We start from the raw sequence: 23,071 nt of genomic DNA on the forward strand, positions 1-23,071 counted from the left end.
TAGGACGCGGCATGCAGACATCGGACCGCCCGTCCAGATTACGGCGGGATGTCCATGAAGCGCTAGATTATTCCTTTAAAAAACCGGTGACTCCAAATAGTCCTATGCCTATAAATTTTGAATATATTCCGCAGCAACGGAAAAGAGAGACCTTACCCTTCGGCTTCTTCTTCCGCAACAACAAAAGACAAGGTAAAATGGCCGTTAAATGGCTAGTTGAAGAGGGTCATCCTGGCATACAGGACACCATGCAAAATCACCGACTCTCTCTTCCGATGAAAGACCTACCCGAGTCATGCAGACAATGCTCCATCGGCTACGCACGGGATCTGCGTTTACGGACTCGCAAATGTTAAAGATCAGTTCCAGGAAGGATTCCAGTTGCGGTTACTGTCACCATCCGGAATCTATCGAACATACCCTAACAGGATGTCGTGCATACCATACTACGCGGGAAACTCATCTTGCACACTCTAGGCGTGGCATCGGACGTCCTCTTTTCTAAAGGTTCTTATGCAGAACGAACTACAAAAACTCGCAACCTTGCGCGTTGTCTTCAAAAAGAAAAAAAAAACGGACCTCGCGGAAACACCACTCTAGTGCACTTCTCATCCACAGTGCACCTTCGTCCAATCAGTATACCGTTCATCCTGCCTATGCCTCACTTTGAGCTCGTCAACTCTCTTGTCCCCCTCTTTTCCCTTTTGGCTATAGTCGTGACGATGCCCACTCGTGTGCGGCCAACAACGACGAGCTACTTCGACAACCCCCATGGAGGGTCCCAGACAGAGACAGCAAGTCGAGGGCCATGCATGAAGTTTCAGTTGCCATTCAGTGATATTGAGATAAGCGAACGTATCGCTCTCTTTGCCAAACGGCATGCTCACCTTATTGGTTCCATCGTCCTCCACATGCACCTGCATCACGCGGGGGGTTTTCTTGTTGCTAGTTTTCCACTTCATCGTAGCTGCGTGGTCTGTCCCATCACGCTGGAAGGATCCGAGCTCATCTTTATGTATATAAAATTCGAGATAAAGTCCAATTCCATCTCCGGTTTCGTTGCGGTCACAGCGAAGGCGGTACTTGGACCTGCGGAGAATCATGTGGGTAACGTTTCGTGGAATGTAAGACCGACAAAAGGACGAGGCATTATGTCGTAATGACAATAATAATAATGGCAATAGTACTGTGGTGTTACACCTAAGGTTTGTCTGCGCAGTGTGGCGGCATGTTGCACGTGACACAGGGTAGGACCGCGGATAATTTGGACCACCTGGGGTTCTTTGGACGTGCGCCGGAAATCTCCGACACAGGGTGCTGGACGCAATGTTTACCTCCTCCACATTACTACCGCCCTCGGCCGGGATCGAACCCGCGATCTTGAGCTCAGCAAGCCAGCACGTTTGCAGAGCTCGAGATCGCGCAAATCGTAGCAATGACAACACTACTGAAACACAGAAAAGCGCGATCACGGTTATACAGCTAGTCGCGGTCTTCCTTTTTATTACTTTCTCTCTCTCTCCTCCCTCCCACTTCTTCCTCTTTTCACCTTCTTTGGCGGCAAGGGTCAACCTTGGGCAGTACTCTGCACTTGGGTATAGTGTAGAGACAGTGTTAACGTGTGGGACAGGTTCCCTCGTTGGGCTCGGTGGTGGGTGACACACCTGCCACACCGAATCACTTTCTCCGCTTTATGGATCCCACAAACTCTAAAAAGCATGATCGGCGCCACAAATGCACTGCACTAACTGCAGAATGCACTGCACAAATGCACTGCAGTGCAAACATTGTAGTTTTTCAATTCCACATCAGAACCATAGTTCCCGAAGATCCTCATCCTTCAGGCTGGAGATTAGTTAAAACCACTCTCGAACAAGTCATAGGTAAAAAAAAAAAGAAGAAAAGAAAGAAAAAAAGAGAGCGAGCGACATCCACATTGAGGTCCAGAGCAGGCAGCAGAGCTCAGAACAGTTGTCAGTAAAGCAAATTCGTGATATTCCAGTGATTGCGCACCACACACTCAACACAGTCAGATGTGTTATCTCTAGTGAGGAGTTACTGCAGTGCTCCGAAACAAAGATCCAGGAGGGCTTAAAAGACCAAGGGATGATAAGTGCCAAACTCCATCCATATGGATATCCATCCATAGGGACAACAAGGAAATACCCACCAGGCACGTTACTTTATCTTTCCAATTGCACACTCTCTACGCAGAAATAAAGGCTGGGTATGTAAACTGCCACGTTCGACCCTATATACCCAACCCGCGTCGATGTTTCAAGTGCCAGAGATTTGGCCACCATTCTCAAGTGTGCCGTGGGCACCCGATCTGCCCCAAATGCGCGGGTGACTGCAATGACCATACTCCAGAGTTGTGCAAAAACAGTTTCCATTGTGCCAACTGCGAAAGTAACCGCCCCTTCTATTCAAGAGGCTGCCCACGCTCTAGCGATAAAAAGGAAATATTGAGAATTAAAACTGTACAGCAGCTGAGATACAAAGCAGCAAAGACACAACTGGAGTTTCAGAAAACAGGATCTTTCTCTGAAGCGGTGCGCCGGGGAGTGACACCGCTCAGAGTATCTGTGGGGACCCAAACTTCTGGGCCTCCTCTCCACACTCCCCAAACACAAGAAAAACCTGCGGGGAGTCCGCCTCCCCCAGCTCCTGCCACAATCTTTACGGAGGTTGGTGGCACGCTTTCAGTTTGGGATGGGCTCACAGGGAGCTCACCCCAGACTGCCACACACTGAATGGAGCTTGACGGTGACGGCTGCATGTCGCTGAAATCATCATCAAGTCTTCCAAGTACACTGGACCAGAGTGCTCCTTCCTAAGGGAAGGAGCAAAGATAAAAACACGGAGATCGAGGTACAGGCAAGTCGAAGGAGAAACAGAGGCTCCCCCACAAAGTGTTATACCCCCTTAACACACAAGGTACAGAGTCCCTTTGCTTTTCCCTATTTCCATTCCATTAGGGACAGGTATTCCTTCAGTGCAACTGTCGAGGTCTCTACAGTAACATAGATGATGTACACGAGCTTTTTGAAAAGTACAGACCTGTCTGCTTCTGCCTGCAAGAAACATACCTGCACGAAGAAAACTTAAAGGAACTGTAAAGTGAAATTTTACCCCCCTGTTTCTGTGTGTGACCTGGTAGTGTTTGCCTGTGTGATGCTGCACACAGAGCCTAAGCACTCAAAGCGCGTAAATTATTACACAATATAAATTAGAAAAATTAAATCGTACGGTAAGTTGGGCTAAAAACAGCTAAAAATGTCCGAACAGCTAAAAATGTCATGCTCGGATTGCTCCTGTCACGTGATACCTAAGTAATACACGATAAACTTATGACCGGCTACTAATTACCAATAAACACTACTCTTAGAATCACAAAAATTACTGGGACAATTCTTCAAAATATCGAAGAAACAGTATCCCAGAATACTGTCAGCGGCCTATGTTTGCTCTCCTCCCAACCATATCGCACGGCGTGTATTGCGTCTGCGAGGTTTGTGTATGCAAAAAAGTTCATTTCCTGCCGAAATTGAACAGAACTTCACCTGACAGCGGTGCCAGGCATCTACTGTAATGCTCGGGGATACACCAAGTGTGCTCTTTCGACAAGGGACGTTGTGTACCACAAGATTCCAAAGGAATAATGCGTGGAAACGAAAGTGGTTGCAAGCGCTTGGTCAAGACATTCGTGGTCCACGCCGTATTTGCTCAACCCATTTCTCTGACGAGTCCTACGAAATGGTAGCAGCGGGCGGTCGAAAACGTCTCAAACGGACCGCAGTCCAGACACCAGTGTTTCTCCTTGTGACGTCTGACGATGCGAACACCAGTGCACACGAGGTGTGTATTTCCCGATATAGGAATAATACGTATATAGATATAGTTCATTTCAAATTCAGATTGATTTTTGTGATGCCTACGCTGCGTAATGTACCAAACGGAACATCCCCCTTCCCCTGGGGAGCCGTGAGCTCTCGCAGGAGAGTATAAGTATCAAATAAATTGCGCGCTATAGATACTGACCGTATTCTTTATTTACATCAGCGACACAGCTCTGTACTGTGTTGTCTTTTATGTGCTGTGCCCCGTGTTGGAGTTTTTAGCGACTTTAATGCAGGACCAAACCAATCTTGAGCGCCCAAATTTTAACATCGTTCGACAGGGCCACATGTGACTTACTTGTGAATATGGTCGCTCATAGGTTCGCGCTGCCCACGGAATTCAAAATATACGAGCTTCAGGACAGTCGTATTGAGGCATAGAAGTTGGAAATCTTCGTGGGTTGTAATGCACAACCGCTGTGTCTCATCTTCGAGAGTCAGAGGGATGTTCCCCGATCCCTCGCTTACAATGAACCGTCAATAACTCGTTGTGAAGAGCGAACACAAATTCCTTGGTGTCATCTTTGACAAAAAACATTTGTTCCCCACATCAAGGAATTGAAAACAAAATGTGTGAGGGCTTTGAACCTTCTTAAAGGGACTATGAAATTTCCCGAACCCCCATACTTTTTTCCGCTGGAAACTGTTCTTCCCGCCGAGAAACTAATATGCCACAAATTTTTCCGGACGAAATCGCTCCACTGCGTGAGGAGCGCGCGCTTTTTTTTTTTTTTTTTGTATGAGGTGAGAGATGTCAGCCTAGCCTGAGCTGGCTTGCTACTCTATAAAAAAACAAAACAAAAAAAATCGATGGTGGGAGGCGCGTAAATGTGGTCGCAGAGCGCTTTATTGAAGTTGGCCCAGGGATGCTTGCAGTATGTCCATGTGAGTCTGGTTTCCACTTTATTAGTATGTGAGTTTCTTTATTTGGTGTCGGTGATTGTGCTTTTGATGTGGCTGCTTGCTATTCGCAGTTGTCCGATATCGAATGTGATTAGAGGTCGTGCAGTTGGCAGTCGGCCAGGTACTTTAGCGCTGCCTTGGCCACTGTAACGTTTTGCTTATGTGTGGGCCAAGAGCCTAGTATTTTGCGTAGTGTTAGAGGGTGATCATCAAGTTTGGACAGCGATTGCTGCAAGTCTTGTCTTTGTGAGTCGTATTTTAGGCAGTTTAAAAAAATGTGTGACACGTCTTCCGGTTCCCCGCACGTTGTGCATAATGGACTGGTTGTTCTCCCAAGTTTAAAGTTTTGCGCCTTTGTGTATGCGACTCCAAGGCGGAGCCTGTGTAGGAGAGTCGCATCTTTTCTATGCATGTTTTTGTGTCCTGTGTGCGTCCCATGTTTGTCCAGTGTTTGGAGCCTTTTGTCTCTTGTGCTTGTATTTCTCATTTCCTTTAGCATTACTTCGTTCGCTGCTGTTCTCGCTATTACTGCAGCGTCATGTTTTGTCAGTGGAATTGGTGTTATCTCTGTTAGCGTGTGAGCTGCTTTAGCCGCTTTGTCTGCTCGTTCGTTTCCTGGGATGTCGCAGTGCCCTGGTATCCAGTGGATGGATATGGCGTGGCCCGTATTGCGTAACTGTGTGTGAGTGGTCAGGATGTCGCTGACCAGTGTGTTGTTTTCTTTGGGGTTTGCGATGGCCATTATGGCAGGCTTAGAGTCGGTGAAAACAGCCCAGTTTCTTGGTTCTGTAGTTTGTATGTATTCGAGTGCCGTGAAAATGGCACGCAACTCAGTTGCCGTGGATGACGTTTTGTGACTGAGCCGGTGTTTAATTTCGTGCTCATTTTCAGGGATGTAGACTGCTGCCGTGGAAGACGCCTTCGCCGTGGACCCGTCGCTGTAAATGACCCGGGCGTGGCTGCTGACCTCCTCCAGGTGTTCCAGGGCAAACTGTCTGATGACTAGATTGGACGTATCCGCTTTTTTCTTTATACCAGGTATGGTTGTTTGTGTGTGTGGTCTAACGAGCAGCCATGGCGGGATGTGGTTAGCCGCGGCTTGTTTGTAGTTTTTGGGAATGTGTTTTTGAAGCTCCTGTATGGCCCTTCCCAGGTGAGAGCCAGGGCGGTCAGTGTGGATTCGGCCAAGTGGGTGGTCAACGTGTCTGGCCTTATGTCGCAAGTGCAGTTTCATTATCTCAGCTGTTTGTAATGCTGAGAGAGTGGGGCCTCCGTGTTCTTCAATTGTGCCATGGAGTGATGTAGCCTGTGGCACTCCGAGGATGGTGCGTAGCCCTGCTGCATAGATACGATCCAACTTTGTTAAATTTTTTTGTGATGCCCCTTTAAGTAGGGGAAGGCTGTAGCGTATGTTGGATACGACCAGTGCCTCGTGTATCTGTTTCAGTATCCGTGCGGATGGGCCCCATTTGGGTCCGGCCAGTGTGCGGAGGACATTGCTATATGGTGCTGTTTTTCGCTTTATGTTCTCAATTTCCGGTCCCCATGTGAGGAAACGGTCTATTTTCACACCCAGGAATGTGTGAGATGGGACTATCTGTATGGGTTTCTTGTCTATGAAGACACGGTCTTTTGTAAAGAGTTTCCTTGTAAATGGTAACAAGACAGTTTTTTCTTGCGATATTTCCAGGCCCCGCTGCTTTAGATAATGCTCTGTCGTACACATAGCCGTCTGGAGCCGGCGCGAGATTACGGACACGCAGGTATGTGCAGTCCATACGCATACATCGTCAGCAAATGCGGAGAGCGGGATACGCTTGTCAAGTTGTGATGGGAGTGTTATTAGTGTCATGTTGAATAATGTTGGGCTTAGGATGCCCCCTTGCGGCACACCCCTGTGAACGTCGTGCAGGCTGCTGGCGCCATCGGGGGTGTTGATGTATATGCTTCTGTTTTCAATGTAGCTTTTGATGTAATTGTACATCCGCCCCCGGACACCAGTAGCAGTGGCCGCTGAGAGGATAGCGCTGTGAGTGACCATGTTAAAAGCGTTTTTTATATCAAGGAAGATTGCCGCTGTGATGTTACCCAGTGATCTTTCATGTTGCAGTGACAAGGTCCATCACTGAGTCCAACGTGCTTCTATTTTTTCTAAAACCCGTCATGCTTTCTGGGTACTTTTGGTTGTGTTCCAGGTGCCACTCAAGTCGTGCATGAACCATCTTGTCCAGCAGCTTCCCCAAGCAGCTGGCAAGCGCAATTGGGCGAAATGATTGTAAACAGGTGGGTGGTTTCCCTGGTTTTAGTAGTGGTTTTATTTCAGACACTTTCCACTCGTTTGGAATGTCCCCACTTCTCCATATGTCGTTGTAAGCTTCAAGCAGCCAGAAAAGTGCTTTTTCTCCCAGGTTCCTTATGGCCTGGTAATTTATCTTGTCAGGTCCTGGTGCAGAGTTTGTGGGACATGAGTTTAGTGCTTGTTTTATTTCGTGAAGTGTAAAGTCCTTTTCCAAAGGGTCATTAGTGTCTACAGTCGTGAAAGGGGGGATGAAATCTGAGTTGCCAGCTGGTGGAGGTATTATTATCATTTTGCAGTACTCATCGGCGATATCTTTCACCGGCCTATTTTGTGCAACAGACAGCGCTTCAAAAGGATGTTTTTGTTCTGGTGTCTGTGTTTCGTGCTTGATTAGTTTGAAGATATCTGTGAGTGCTGTGCTCTTCCTGGCACCATCGCAAAAATTTCGCCACGTGTCCTGAGTAAGCTGGTTAAGCTGGCGTCTTGTTTTGTTTGCGAGCTTTCTGGCTGTACGTATATCATTTGGATCTCTGGTTCTCCGGGCTTTTCTTTCCGCACGCCTTCTTATCGCTCGAAGGCGCTCGAATTCCCCATTTATTTTGTTGACTCGTGTAGGTACGGAGAAGCTGCTTGTGTTCGACGATAAGTTTTCTTTTATGTGCTCAGTTATAGCCTTGTAACCAACGTCAGAGATTAAGCTCTTTTCCATCTCGGAGCGATCTTCTTCCCCAGTCTTCAAATCTTCCCCAGTTTACTTTCTTTATTTTGTGTTTTGCAGTACGCTTTTTGTTGTCGCTGAGAGTTATCAGTAGCGGTACATGGTCGCTTCCATGTGTTTCTATGTCAGTGACACACGTCATGTTAGGCGTGAGTGAATGGGTTACAATGGCGAGGTCAAGGACTGAGTCGCTTCTGGGGAATGTAGGTTTCCCGTCGTTCATGATTTTAAGATGACATGTCTCAATGAAACCAACAATGTCACTCCCGCGGTTATCTGTTTTGCGTGAGCCCCACGAAGTGTGGTGTGCGTTAAAATCGCCGCATATGACGTAAGGTGGTGGGAGTGACTGTATCGTCTGATAAAATTCGTTAAAATCAATGTTACAGCAAGGTTCTAAATAAACGCTTAGGACAGTAATGTTCCGTGTACCAAGACGAACACGAGATGCACATAGTTCCGATGATTTGTCGCCCCGTATGGTCAGTGGAACTTGGGGTATGTCAGAGCGTATAAAAAGAGCGGCTCTGCTTGGCATGCCTTGTCTATCTGATTCATATGATATGTAATTGTGTAATCGAAAGGATGTAGGCAGGCGAGCTTCAGATAATGAGATGATAGGAAAATGCTACTTTGATACGAACTGTTTGATGTCACCTGCCTTTCCGGCAATTCCAATGAAAGATGGTTGTTCCCTTATAAAGTGATTGTATATTTGTGTGTGAGGTACTAGCCATGATTTTGAGTGTTTAGTATTTCCACAAATCGTTGCTCCATGGCGATAACGTGTTGTACCTCAGGAACGTTTTGCGCGTTGGGAATTGCAGCAATGAGTGCTCTTATGGCGGTGAAAAGGAAGGGTATGGTTTGCATGACAAGTTGAATGGCGTTCTGTTCCACGAGCATTTGCGGTGGAGGCGCCGTTGGCCGCTTCAGCGGTTCTTGAGCTGGGGGTTTCTTTGCGAACCATACGTTTGTGGGGGGCTGATGTTGTGCTTCAGGTGCTTTCCTCCTAGGCTTTGGTGTCCTTTGTGGTTTCGGCAAAGGGGGACCTTTCGGCGCTGGTTTTTGTGGAGCTGGTGGAGGTGTCACAACGAGTTGCTTATTTATGTTTGTAACCTTTCCGTGAGCCACATCACAAGCGCCTTTCTTCGCTATTTCTGCTGCCACAATCCTGCGGGGGCACCTCCCGTAATTTGCGTAGTGCGGCCCGCCGCAGTTTGCGCATTTGCGCTCGTTTCGTGTCGTGCAATCTTTGAAGCTATGTGGTCCGGCGCAAGCCTTGCATTTGACTGAACCCCGGCAGTTTCTGGCTAAATGACCAAATCTCTGGCACCGGTAACACTGTGTTGGCGAAAAGTATTTGTGCACACGGTACTCGTTAAAGCCAAGGGTGACTGTGTCCGGCATGGGTTTTTCTGAGGTGAAGGTGATTATGACGCTGTTTGTAGGGCGTGATGTTACGTTGCCAGATTTATCTTTGTTATAAGCCTGTTGTCGGCGAACCTCAATTGCTCCGAATGAGCGAAAAAATTCCAGCATTTGCACGTCGGAGTAAGGGGCTCGAACACCCGTGATTTTGCCGACATTCCTAGCGTAAGCGTCAGGAATGCGGCAAGTGACCGCTATGTTTGCGATGCAAGTTAAGGCCAGCAGGGACTTAGCTGCAGTCAGATTGTTGACAATCACAGTGAGGGTGCCCTGCTGGCCGAAACGATGATCGCGTATGCGCTCCTGAGTCGCGTGAAGTATTTCCTGGGCAACTACGTTGGGGTTTGCTCGCAGGAACGTCTCATTAGGGTTTACGGGGGTGAAGATGACGGGGAAATGACGGGGAAATTTGTAAATGACCGTTTGAAAGGGGTTTTCCCCGTCATCCCCCTCCCCGTTATTCACTACGGTTTGCCTGTCATTGCTCTGACTACGTGAGCTGAGTGAGCTTGGTGTTTCACTAAGGCTGCCAGTACGATGCCGTTTCCGCGGGGTGCGTAATGGAGTACCTGGTAGTGTTCCGTTGTTGTTGGGTGTTGTCGGACGGTCATCCATGGCTACGGCGTTCGATGATGAGAGGGCTTCGTAGCGGTTTTCCATTAGTCCGGTAATCCGTATCGGTAATGTCACAAATTTCACCGTGCACAAGCACTGCACCACCACACACGAGGAAGCCCTAAAAAGGGCTGTTTTTCCGTAGACAACGATGAGTCACAGGCCGTCGATTCCGGCAGGAGCAGGCGATCGAAGCTTGGAGATAACGCTCGAAAAGGGGTGTCTGCCTCCCACACGATAGCAGCAGCAGCCGACAAGCTGCTACCTCTGCTGGAATGCGAGCGCGCGCTTGAAATGTCTCTTCCGCGTTCCTCCTCTCGCGCGCACATTCTCCCGATCGATGGTGTAGTGTAACCAGTCCTCCTCAGGTACAGGTTGGGACAAAAGTTTACGGAACACGCGAGCGGCGTACTTTTTCTTCGGTGCGACACCCTAGCGGCTGCAGGAAGCGGGTGAGTTCACTGTTTCGGAGGGGTGGAAGGGCACGCTGTTAGCGACACACAGCGGTAGCTTCCACTTCCCAAACAACCAGGCGATACCAGAACTACCGCTGTGTCTCTGGCATCGCACGCTTGCACCCCTCCGAAGCAGTGAACTCACCCGCTTCCGCCAGCCGCTAGGGTGTCGTACCGACGAAAAAGTACACCGCTCGCGTGTTCCGTAAACTTTTGTCCCAACCTGTACCCGCGGATGCGGCTGTAGAGTATCTACCACTGCGCCCATACACCATGTTGCAAGCCCATTGGCCGAGACTGTGCGCGCGCTCCGATTGGTCGAGGATGATTTGAAATCGCATTTTGTACGCGCGCATGTACGTGCAGCGTCTCGGCCGTTTCAACATAGTTTCGAAATAGCACGGCCGGCATGTCGTCCTCCAGTATTCGGTGGTGTCAATCGACAGAACAGTTTGAAGAAATATGTTTGCGGGTTTATTGCGAGTCTACGCGTGTTGTGCTGTTTCTGGACACAACTATTATCCCACGAAAAATCTATCAACTGCGGTACCGGAATGCTTCATGAGTTGGAGCGTGAAGAACAAGTTCGGGCGCCGTTGGATTTCGAGGACTGCCAACACACGAAGTGAATGCGGTGTTGTAAGGCAACAAGCAATGACAAATGACTTATCTGTCGGCAGTCGTTGACCGGGTATCGGGTACGAGGGCGTTTGGACTCCCGAATCGTTTCTACACCAAGAAGCAGAGCAGAAATGTTGCGCAGGCATCTTCCCTGGAAGCTGTGACTGTTCGAGGACACTCACATGATACAGCTTGCGTTTTTAAACAGGAAAAATCAGAACTCATACTCCAACCCAACCGCTACACAACACAAGCCGTCCGAAACGGACGCCGGCGATTCCGTGCAGAGGAGGCACAGTAAGCGGGTTTCGCCGCCGCGAAAATAATGTCGCCGCTGGCATTTCCCGCCAAATTCCGGCTATTTACTTTCCATTGGCTCCGGTTCCCCACGTGACCTTTCTCGATCATGATTGGCTGAGGCTCATTTAACCGGTGGATTCTCCCGCGTTTGTTTCTCCTAGGCGCCGACCCGTCTGACCGTTGTGTAGCTGGCATCTGCGTATGTGAGCAGACGGTGATTTCGTTTCGTGAATTTCGAAGATGTTCGAGCCATGGTCGAACGCCTGAATGAAAGGTACGGAGACAAACGTATGATGCATGTCAGTGATCAGACGTTTAATACTGTCGCCTAACTGTGTGCATGGAGGTACGCCTTGTCCCGTATTACATCGCTTTCTGCCGGTTGTCAGTCATGATCTGGTAGATGATTATGCGTGGCGTTACTTGTTGGGTTTTGTTGCACTATTTGAATGTGTCTGATGTTTAATACACTGGTGTGCATGAAAAGGAAAACAGCGTGCATCGCGTACGCCGGGCTCCTCGAATTTTGTCATTAGGCGCGTAACGATAGCATGTCTTACATAGCGTATTCAGCCAATTAACGTTGCCTGTGCTCGGGTTTACCATATCATTAACAGGTTCCTTTTCTTTTTTCTTTCATTCAGACGCCGACAGCTGTTCGATGCCTTGCGATCCGCGAGCATGTGGCCCCTGTCACCTGAAAATCCTGCAGTTGTGCTGGGATGAAGCGGATGGCTTCTGCGACTCATCACGTGCTATGTATGTGTGTAATAATATCTACTTTGTCCAAACCTAATAGGTTCCCTTAAGGATTGTATAATATGATAGTGCCGAGCAACAGAAAGCGTGACTATTTATTCTTTATTTATTCTGCAGGATTCTGTAATAACCGTGTAGATATACTTGCATTCAAATGTTGCTTCTTGTTTAAATGTTTACCGTGTCAATAAATTTGTACATGTGAATCCCTTCGTGTTCTGGATCTTCATTTTCTGCTTCTCGGTAATATTAGCAGATGGCCTGGCGAAGCCAGCTCTCATCAACTCCCCATAGAGCCCATAGTATAGCTAAATTCACACAACACTGGGCACACGACCAATGAGAGTGCAGCGATTGCTCCTTCTATTTTCCAATCAGAAGTCTTTCCGTCTGGCTCGCAGCCCGACCGGTTCTGGCTGTTGCTGACTTCTGCTTTCCATACTGCATACTGCTTTCATGCACGTCGTAAAGTTATTCCGTGATTCCCAAACAACTGTGAAAACTGTGAAACTGTGTCGTAATCAACAGAAATTTATTTATACTGGCACAATCGGCAGGTTGACACATATACATGCACTGAGCCTACTGAGTCCATTGCGTAGCGCTTCCTAGCACACTGGAACAAAGTTCAAACTTGCAAAACACGCATATCGACGCCGCTTATTCCCAGCAACGAACAACTGCAACATACTTGCGCACAATTGCTTGATCATCATGTCCTTGCCTGCTGCACGTCAAACATAAAATGCTGATTCATGAATCGTATTTTCTTGTTACCGCTATGCAGACCTGACGGCGCTCGAACATGTTCATCGAACCAGAATTCACGACAACACTTCAGTTTGAAATCCGACTGGCTGTTCGTAGACCGATGCTTGTGGCGAGAAACAGTACAACACGATCAAAGACACCATAATACACGGATAAAACGGCGGTCGGCGAACGCACTTGCCTCCCAACGAAAGACACCGCCAACACGTCGCCCACCGTTCACATTTCAAATGAAACCGCCGAAGGAGAACGCAGGCGAGGAAGCGCGAAGTGCCGTTTTCAAATTCTGGCAACCAATCCGGACACGCTTGTGGCGTACGACCAATAGAGAGGCACGGATTGCTGGAGGTGGAGGAGGAGGAGTGTCGTTGGGAGGAACCCAAGAGGTCTGCCTGCCTGATTAGGCGGCATGTTTCTCGGGAAGGGAAAGGTGGTGGAGAGGAGGAGAGGAAATGGTGAAGTGGAAGACCGAGCGGAATCCACTCGGTGGGAGGATAGCTGCGTCCATGGGCCGACTTCAGGGGAACTGTGCCGGCATACGCCTATTACACATCTGAGGGAAACCCAGGAAAAACCCCAGACGGCACAGCCGGCCCGCGGATTCGAACCGCGGACCTCTCAGTCTCCAAGCGCACGCGTTACCGCTGCGCCACCAGAGCTGGTGCACGGATTGCTCCGTGCGCAGGAACACGCATTTTGATACAGATTTTGCGAGAGCTGTGGGGGGCTGGCGAAGCGCTCAGAACAGGGGGGAGGGAGAGAGAATTCGAGTGAGAGGGTGTGGAGAGGGCACGCGCCGCACATGCGCAGTTCGATCAGCCAGTGCGCGCTTTTTGGCGCCGTTTTCCGGCTACTTTGTCGTGATTCGTTACGGATGATCACGTGGTCAAGGGGGGCGGTGGTTTTCGTGGCGAAACTGTGGAAGCTACAGCTGTACTCCACTGATTCCGTGGACGCCGGTTCCAACCGGCACAGCCGCCGCGCTGTCGCCTGTTTGAGCGCTCGCGAACAAATTTGAAAACGGCCAATCATCGCTCAGAAAACGAATTCGTCCTCATAGGAACCAATCAGTAATCACTAGCCACCGGATGTCTCCACGACGTTCAGTTTATGGCGTTTTCTGACGTCCGATGACGTTAAAGGTCAGATATGCCGATTTTGAAGTGCCGCAGAAGTGAGCGATATTCGCGCTGTGTGTTCATTACCGAACACTGAATATGTGTGCGAAATATCTTGCTCCAACTGTCCGTAATTTTTTAGAAAACAGTTTTTTTTAGTTCCCACGCCCGGCCGTCAGACCGTCGGCAAACCCTGCGCACGGGCGCACCGACGTCACTGCTCTCGGTTTATCTGTCTTTGGCTTGGCATGGACTCTTGGCTTGGGCGCTTGGCTTCTTTCGTTTCGTCCTCTGTGCATCGTACATAAGCGAACAGCTGTTATGTTGTTGCTAAGCCGCAAACAAAGCATGTGAATATTTTTTTTTGGCACGGCGTCGTTTGGAAAGTGCACTTCCTTGTTCTGACCTTGCCTTTTATGGGCTGGAGCGTGATATGCCACGGCGAAGTTGTCGAAGATGCGACGGTGCTACGCTGTTAGAACAATTCATCGGAGCATTCAAGTGTTACCTACTATAAGCTGCCAAAAGACCAACCAGTGCGAAGCTCTTGGCTGACAGTGGTGCCTGCTAATTTCCACTGCAAGGATTTCGCCCACGTATGTTATCATAGGTTACGCGCGACTCCAGAGGCAATTTGGAATCTCGGCACGAAATCGTCTGATGAAAATCTGAGGTGCCCGACGCACAACATTTTGAACGTGCCACGGAGGATCAAGGCAAAAAACGAGAGCAAAAAAGGTAAGTCGAGGTTCAGATATAAAAAATAGCAAGCTTAATGAATCGATTGTGCAGCTGTCCTACTGTGCTTACTCTGATATAACCACGATTAACAACATAATAATATTGATAATCTAACTTCTGAATTATCACAGGTGCACGCTGAAGGCGGAAATTAAGCATGATCTGGCTTGCATCTGGTGCATGAAGAAATTGCTGACACATTAGTTGCAGTCTACCTCCACCAACAGGTATGACAATGTGATGTTATAATTTGAGTATTCACCTATGTTCAACTTTTCATGAGTAGTAAGTACTGACCACGTTTATCCGGAAACGCACATCTTCGTCTGGACGCCATTAATTAGCAATTAGAGCTAATTGGGACCCTCCACATTAATCAGCACCCTCCAGGGAGCCATCACACTAATTGGGGAACGTCTATCTCGCGTCCAGACCAGTTGTGCGTTTCCGGATAATCGTGGTCATAAAAAATAAAAAAATAGGCAGAAAATAAAATAAAAAGATAGAAATAGAGTGGAGAGAAACAATTTATTCGAAAATCAACGATGCCGCGGCGAAGAAGCCGCTCCGCAACACCCGAGTGACCAGCGCCCGCCATGTTGGTAGTTTGCACCCAGCAGTTGCAGAGATCGACGACAGGTGGCCACTTAGTTGCAAGGCATCACACCAGATGGCGCCACCATCATAGCTCTAGACGAGAAAGACAGAGAACAAGATACTAGTGGCAGGTAAAAATGACAGCACTGCTAAACAAGTCTAGGCATGCGAGAGAAAAGGTCTAACCGCTACTGCTAAAACAGCACGGAGAAAACAGTACACATCGGGGAAAAAGGCTTACGGGGACGATCGCTTAGGCCTAACCTCAACGTCACAAGACTATGCAGCTAACACAAGGCGGGAACCACTGGGCACACATCGCTAAACATGCGTCAACACGAACAAAAGGCTTGCTCACCGCAAAACAAGTCTAAACATGCGAGAAAGGCTTAACACGAACGCGGTCAAATCACTCGTTGGTCACCGCTAAACACGGCAAACATACGAGGAAAGAGGCTTACGGGGGCTATCGCTTAGGCCTAACCCCAACACTACGCAGCTAACACAAGGCGGGAACCACTGGGCACACATCGCTAAACATGTATCAACAGGCTTGGACACCGCAAAACAAGTCTAAACATGCGAGAAAAGGCTTAACACGAGCACGGTCACCGCTAAACACGGCAAACATACAAGAAAAGGAGCGCGTCAAATCACTCACCTTTTCCCCCGCGGCAACTTCCAGGCAGAAACTGAGCGAGCGCGGAGAACACACGTCTGCTCTCTACGAGAGCCAGCCAGAAACTGAGCGAGCGCGCGGAGCGCACGTCCGTCTTCCGCGACAGCCCGAGAGAAACTGAGTGAGGCGACGCGCAGCGGCAGCTATGGATGCGCTCGTGCCCTCTGCTCCACCCGTCTGCGCATGCGCGCGCTCCTAGGGCCCTCTGCGCCGGCCGCGGGTGTTTTCGGTTTCGGCTCTCTGCTGCGCGCGCTCCTAGCGGCGACGAGTGGCTTCTGAGTTTCAGTTTCACTTTCGTTTCTTTGCGCGCGCGCGCGCGTTTATCTCTATAAAGGCAGCGCGCACCGCGCTCGTGTCATCATTCTGACCGATACGTGGAAAACGCCATGTGTGGTTTATTCTCCTGCGTTTCTCATCGTCGCAAGGAAAAGACAAAAAACGAAGAACTTCGCGAATTTATTCGCGGCATCGTGGAGGAAGCCTTTCAAGTCCACCGCCTGGAATGGTTGCAAGCGCGTCAAGAAATGTGTCAGGACAAGATGAAGACGCTCGACCGCATCTTAGCGGCGGACAGACTGGCGAAAAAGAAGTCCAACTTTAGCCTGGATAATCTGTATTGGGAACGCAGTTCCGATGTAGAGGAGGAGGACGACGACAACGTGTAAATAAAAGCGATGCATTTCTCTTCGAGTCTCAGTCTCTTCTTTCTCTTCGTGAAACGTGTACGCACGCAACATGTCTTCCCCCGAACCTTTTCGTTTCCGTCATCCTTTTCGCTGTATCTTAAGCGGTCCCTCCATGTGCGGCAAATCTACGTTCGTTGCTAACGTGCTGAGGAACCTGAACGACGTGGTGGACAAGCCTCCGTCACAAATATTCTACGTGCAGAAATATGCTTCGCCGAGCATGCAGGACGAATTCGGGGACTCCGTAAAATTTACCAAGGAGCTACCGTGAGAGTGGGACACATCGCGCGCTACGCTGATCATCGTCGACGATCACATGACCGACGCCAGTTCCTTGAAGGAGGTGACTGATCTTTTCATTCGGGGTTCTCACCATGCCAACGCGTCGATCTTCTTACTCGTTCAAAACATCTTTTTCGACAGTAGCCATTTTAGAACAATATCCTACAACGCCAGTTACGTCGTCCTGTGGCGCAGCGTGCGCAGCGTGCACCAGATGGAACATTTCGGCCAACAGCTATTTGGCAGAAAAAGATTGGAGTATTTTCTGGACGCATATAAACAAGCGATGTCGTCGCCCCACGCATATTTACTCGTGGATCTTCACAACTATACGCACGAGGATCACAGGTTGCGTAGCAATATCTTTCCAGGAGAACGTCAATATATCTACGCTCCGAAATGAATCTCCGCCCTCACCTCACTTTACTCAAAGTACTCTCCACTCTACCCCCTCCACGCCGTCGCGACGTCTTGAGACGTTCGTCCTCGTCCGACATGAAACACCTCTCCGAAATTTGCCTCAATGTATTGAACGGAAAGGTGGCTCTAGCTCCAGATACGTTCGCATGTTTGAAGAAGCACAAACGCTTTTTACGACGGCTCGCCTACAAAAAGATTCACAAGAATCCGCAACATTTGAAGCGCTATCTGTCTCAGCAGCGAGGACAGGGCGTTCTTTCGTCGGTGGTTCCTCTCCTGCTTTCCGCCGTGTTGAACCTTTTCGCCAATGGCCAAGAGAATTGAAGTGACCACCTCCTCCATCGGAAACATTCTTTCCTCGAAGGAGAGTGACGACGTCAAAGTGAAACTCATACTGCAAGCACTGTATCGCATACTCAAGCAGTACGGATTTGACCCCTACGACAATAAAAACAAGGCGTCCGACGCTACAAATGACTTTGACTATTCGCTCCTCTCTCCAGAGGTGGACGAAGAGGAAGCGGAAAGGGTCGTCTCGGAATTAAAGAAGGTTCTTTCCTGGGATCGCGAGGGTTGTGTCTCCGTGTCGGGCAAGGCCATCAGACACTCCTCCGTTTACGAACTCGTCAATTATTTGTTGCAACGTAAGACGGGAAAGAAACCTTCCTGGTTCCCCAAAGTCTCGAAACTATTGCGTCTGATTTCTCTACCCAAATCTCGCGAGCCTCAACAGCAGCAGCAGCAGCAGCAGCAGCAGGCCTCCATTGCGTGGACGACTTATGGAGGGATATGAGAAACCAGACGGTGGTTTGGGGGGTGTGGAACGCTATAGAAAAGCGCATCACTTGAGCAAAAAGAAGGCTCTCGCCATTCTCAGAAAGCTGGATGCCTACACGCTCCACCATCCGGTCAGAAGAAAGTTTAATAGGAGACGCATCATCGCGCTCAAGGTCAACGACGTGTGGCAAACGGATCTCGCTGATTTTTCAAAATACAAGAGATTCAACGGTGGCTACCGCTACATTCTCGTGGCAATCGATTCCCTCTCCCGCTTTCTGCGCGCCCTCCCACTAAAGACGAAGCGCCCCGCCGAAATGAAAAGGGCCATGATAAGACTTTTTCGGGGAGGTAACGTACCTACACGCATCTTTTGCGACAGAGGCGGGGAATTCTACAACAAGACCGTCAAGGAGTATCTCTCACGAAAGAAGGTACACATGTATTCGACCTTCTCTCCAGTAATCAAAGCATCACAGGCAGAACGCGTCATATGCACTTTACGCGACAGAATATTCCGTTATTTTAGAGTAACGGGAAAATACCACTTCGTTTCCGCGCTTCCCAAGATCGTGCGCGACTACAACACCACCAAACACAGGACTTTGGGCATCAGCCCGTCCGAAGTCACGCCCGAAAACAAATTGGAGCTGTTCAATAAGGTAAATGGGAAGCCCGTCGTACCCTCCGCGAAAAAGAAGCTCAAACTGGGGGATAAAGTGAGGGTCCTACTACACAGAAAAGGTTTTCATAAGAGCTCGGAAGGGAGTTGGTCGCCTCAGATTTTCACCGTCTCCCGCCTGAGAGACACCTCTCCTCCCGTCGTACACCTGGAAGATTACCGGGGTAAGGAAGTGGACGGATCTTTCTACCCGGAGGAGGTACTCGTCGTAACCCGAGACGCCAATCAGCCTTGGCCAGTAACAAAAGTGCTGAGAAAGAAGCAAGTGAACGGTCAGAGCTTCTCCTTGGTTCGCTGGTTCGGTTACAACAAAGAACACGACAGTTGGGTTCCGAGCAGCGACGTGGTCAAGATAGGGAAATGATGTCAGACATCTACGTCCACCTGCTCTCGAACGCCAGCATGGATAAGTTTCCCTCGAATAAACTCAATGCCTTCACGGTAGCTTTCGATAGTCCGCTTCTGCTCTCGAATCGGTATAAAGTCGGTCTGATGGATCTCAGCATAAGTAACGATTTTTTAAATATCGGGTACGAAAGGCAAGATGCGAAAATCGAGGTTTCGTTCGAGGACACGGTTGAAGCTGACAGAACTTTTCGTGTCACCTCGGATCTCGAGGGGGATTTGGGAAAAGCCCTTTCGGAATTCAACGTTTCTTTCGCGTACAATAAATCGCGATACGACTTCGTCTTACCCGTGGACGTGAAAGCCGTGAAATTGGACCCTCGGCTCGCACAGGCGCTCGACGCCCGCGTCCCGCGAAGCAGGTCGTGCGGTGAAACCTCCCAAATTGAGCGAACGCGAAGCCACCTCCATCTTATTGGAGCACGCCGCACCCGTCGCTTTCGGCGACGTCACTCTGAATTCGGAAACCACGTCCCTACGGAACACACTCAACAAGTATTTCCAGACGCACAAGCTGGACGCCTCACTAGAATTCGCGGATAACGTCTACTCTCTGAAAACACCGAAAGGGTTGCACGTGCCGGAACCCTTTGTCAAGCTGCTACATCTCACACCCGTCGAGGGACACGAAGAAACGCTACGCGTCTCTCTCCCCATAGCGCGCCGATTTTCTTTCACGATCAAGACGAAAATTCCTCGATCTTTGCAAGTACATCTGCCTCCCGGCTATTATGCGACGCCGCAAGCACTTCTAAATGCGATTAACCAGCGCGTAGGCGAACGCGCGCTCTTCAGCTTCGACGGAACCGAACAGAAATGTAAAATTCGGCTTTCCGAGGGCACCTCCACCCTAAGACTTTCCGAGTACCTGGCCGTGCTTTTGGGCTTCGAATCGCGTACCGTGTTTACGGGGGAGGATGTCACGAGCTCAGTCGAGGTACTCCTGGAACCCCCGTTTCACAACATAATCGTCTACACGGATATCGTGGAACCCACGTACGTGGGGAGCGGGAAAAAACCGATACTAAAAATACTACCCTTTTATTACGAGAAAGACAAGCACGTCGTCACCTACACGTTAGATAACATCCAGTATTTTAACCTGTCTCAATTCGAAATTCCTTCAGTGACGATCGTTCTCGCGGACGAAACGGGAAGACGTTTGCCATTGCGGTCCAAAGGCAGAACTAATCTAACGTTGCATTTCAAATATGTACCGTAACTCCCCCAAAATAATTCCCGTGTACACGGGACCCCTTTTCCAACGAGGGGGCGGTGTGTTGAGCAACATATCCAAGTTTATCGTTCCCATCTGGCAGCAAATAAAACTGATCGCCAAGAGAACGTTGAAGCGCTTGGCGCGGAATTTGGCCGATGGCGAAGGAATATCGCGCGCAGTAAAAAAGACGGCCATAGCAACGGGGAGAGACGTGCTGGATTCCATGGAGGGCTCTGGAAACAACAATGGGAAGAAACGCCGCAAACGACAACAAAAGGCGCCGACACACGACGCACCTACAGATATCTTTGGTACGCCGTGAAGGTCACACATCCGCTGCGCGCGCGCTCCGTCATGACGTCAACGAAAGGAAAAATACAGACGCCGATCTGTCTAACGAGTGATGTGATGATATTCGAACCCCCTTCCATTCAATACGGCGTGGAAGATACTTCGTACCAACTTTTTTATCCGGTCAACGGAGTAAATAATTCCGTGATCAAGTTTTGTATTCAAAATTTGCAAAGGGCACACTTGGATCTCTACGGCAGTTTCGTGTCTTTGACCGTGCGCATTGTTCGCGACGACGGAGAAGAAATGGACGAGAAAGATGTCGTTTTCCCAATAAACCACCTGTTGAGCGGCATGTTTAAGACGGTCACCGTTTATGCGAACAACAAGCTCGTCAGTTTCAACGAGTTGTACGCCTACAGGAGTATTTTGGACGTCGTGCTTCATTCCACGGCCATGGCTCAAGAAACAGTGCACGCGGCTGGACTTCATGTCGAGGACGACGAACATTTAAAGGACGATTACGACGTCTTGTCTCGCAGTCCGAAACAGCGTTACGAAGCGACGAAGGGTGGAAAATACTTTAACCTGGTCGGACAGATCAATACCGACCTGTTTCAACAGCCGCGCCTGATGGTACCTGCTGTCGAAATTCGAGTCGTTTTCCTATTAAACAACGACGAATTTAAACTCGTATCGGTCCCCAAAGACAAGAAAACGTACAATTACGAGGTGGACATAAAAGAAATGACGTTACACTTGAAAAAGGTGACGCTGGCACCTTCCCTATTTTTGGAATACGAGCGGCGGCTCCAGACCACGCCGGCCATCTACGTGTTACGCGGATTAGAAACCAAGGTGCGGAGCTTGAGTGCCGGGAGCTTGGACGCTCACTTTGAAAACGTTTACCCCGAAAGGGTGCCTTCCAAATTATGCGTCGCCCTGCTCGCCATGTCCGACTTTCTCGGCGACATCCAATCGAACTCCTACAAATTCCGTCATTACGACCTGTCTCATTCGATGCTCTCCGTGGACGGCCAGCAAGTGCGAGGCGAGCACGACTTTCAGAACGACCTCGTCAAAATTCCCTACTTTAACTTCTTGCAAGAACTGGGAGAGAAACATTTCAAGTATAGCTACGAGCGATTTAAAACGAACGGGTTCCTTCTCTACTTCAACTTGGATGTGGACAAGTGTTCTTCTCCTTCGCATTTGAACGAGTGGCGAAAAGGAAACGTTCGCCTGCAATTACGCTTCGCTAAAGCCCTTCCACACGCGGTCACCGTCCTCTTGATTTCCGAGTGTCCCAAGCTCGTGCGTCGACAAGGACCGTATGGTCACCTTCCCATAAGAAAAGATGTACGAGAGCGACATCTTGGAACTCGTGTCCCTGAACCCCCTCGCTTCCTCCATGCTGAGAGGCATTTGCGCTTCCAACGAAGCCTTCGTTTTACGCAAGCCCGGCTATTTAATCATCAATACGGAAGAGCGAAGAAGGCGCGGACAGCACTGGGTGCTCTACCTGAAAAACTACGACGGGTCTGCCGTGTTTTTCAACAGCTACGGACTTCCCCCCATCTAAGCAAACCTTCGAAGGACTTTACCTGTAGTGGACGAGTATAACGACAAGTGTATTCAATCACCCTTTTCGCCTTACTGCGGGCTTTTTTGTATCTACGTAGCCACGCGCATGTCGAAACGCTACAGCTTGAAAAGTTGTGTATCCATGTTTTCCTGTAACCTCGAAGAGAATGACGAAACAATAAAACGTCTCCTCATGACTGAACTCGTTTCGTAAAAATAGTCTATTTATTTTTTCACGACATACACAAGACCCTTGCGAGACGATCTTCCAACGTGCTGACCCGACGCTCACCGTCGTCGCCGGTCTGCACCGTGACGTCGAGGGATGTGTGGAGAAGCCAGTACCGACGGACGATAGGTCGGTTGAAACCCGCGTTGATGAGACACGGGTCGACTGTCTCTCCTCGTCTATACTTTTCCAACAGCTCGAGCTTGTAATCTACGAAACGCTTCATTTTCCTTGCAATCTTCCCACTGACGGTGAACAGACGTAAGGGTATCGTCTTGAGAATCGAGCGAAAGTCTCCCTCGCAGCTATCGCCGTGAATATAATCGCGTAATCGCAGCAAGTCCCGATACATTCGCGTTTGCACAAAGGTGGCAAACCTCTGCTCGGGCGTCATCATGACTGAGACGGAATGAGAGTAGACAACCTTGTTTTATTTCTCGTTACACATGAATTAGGCTCCAGCTTTGGTTTCGTAGCCGGGAAGGCAGCCGAAATACGGACGAAGGCTCGAGTCTAACCAATGGCTGGGGTTTCTCGACCAGAGTCCACCGCAACGACAGGTAGTCAGTTGATCGCCGATTCGCAAAAAG

The 23,071-nt window shown here is 49.3% G+C and overlaps 2 protein-coding genes and 1 long non-coding RNA gene across 4 annotated transcripts in view; all 3 read right to left on the reverse strand.

Annotated features, from left to right (window-relative positions):
- The window catches only part of LOC135391325 (uncharacterized), a 686,593-nt gene that overhangs the window by 480,595 nt on the left and 182,927 nt on the right, over window positions 1-23,071 (reverse strand). The gene's annotated exons all lie outside the window — the stretch shown is intronic.
- LOC135391326 (uncharacterized) overlaps window positions 1-23,071 on the reverse strand; it is a 156,660-nt gene that overhangs the window by 89,117 nt on the left and 44,472 nt on the right. The window contains exon 3 of the mRNA XM_064621565.1: window positions 888-1,089. Coding sequence (XP_064477635.1) covers window positions 888-1,089 — 202 coding nt within the window. The remainder of the gene's footprint in view (window positions 1-887; window positions 1,090-23,071) is intronic.
- On the reverse strand, window positions 15,140-16,015 carry LOC135392805 (uncharacterized). Its single transcript, XR_010422230.1, has 2 exons — window positions 15,889-16,015; window positions 15,140-15,320 (listed from the first exon to the last, which is right to left on the reverse strand). It is a non-coding gene; the product is annotated as an uncharacterized LOC135392805 (long non-coding RNA).

This window comes from Ornithodoros turicata, chromosome 4 (assembly GCF_037126465.1).
Source record: "Ornithodoros turicata isolate Travis chromosome 4, ASM3712646v1, whole genome shotgun sequence".
Classification (NCBI taxonomy): domain Eukaryota; kingdom Metazoa; phylum Arthropoda; class Arachnida; order Ixodida; family Argasidae; genus Ornithodoros; species Ornithodoros turicata.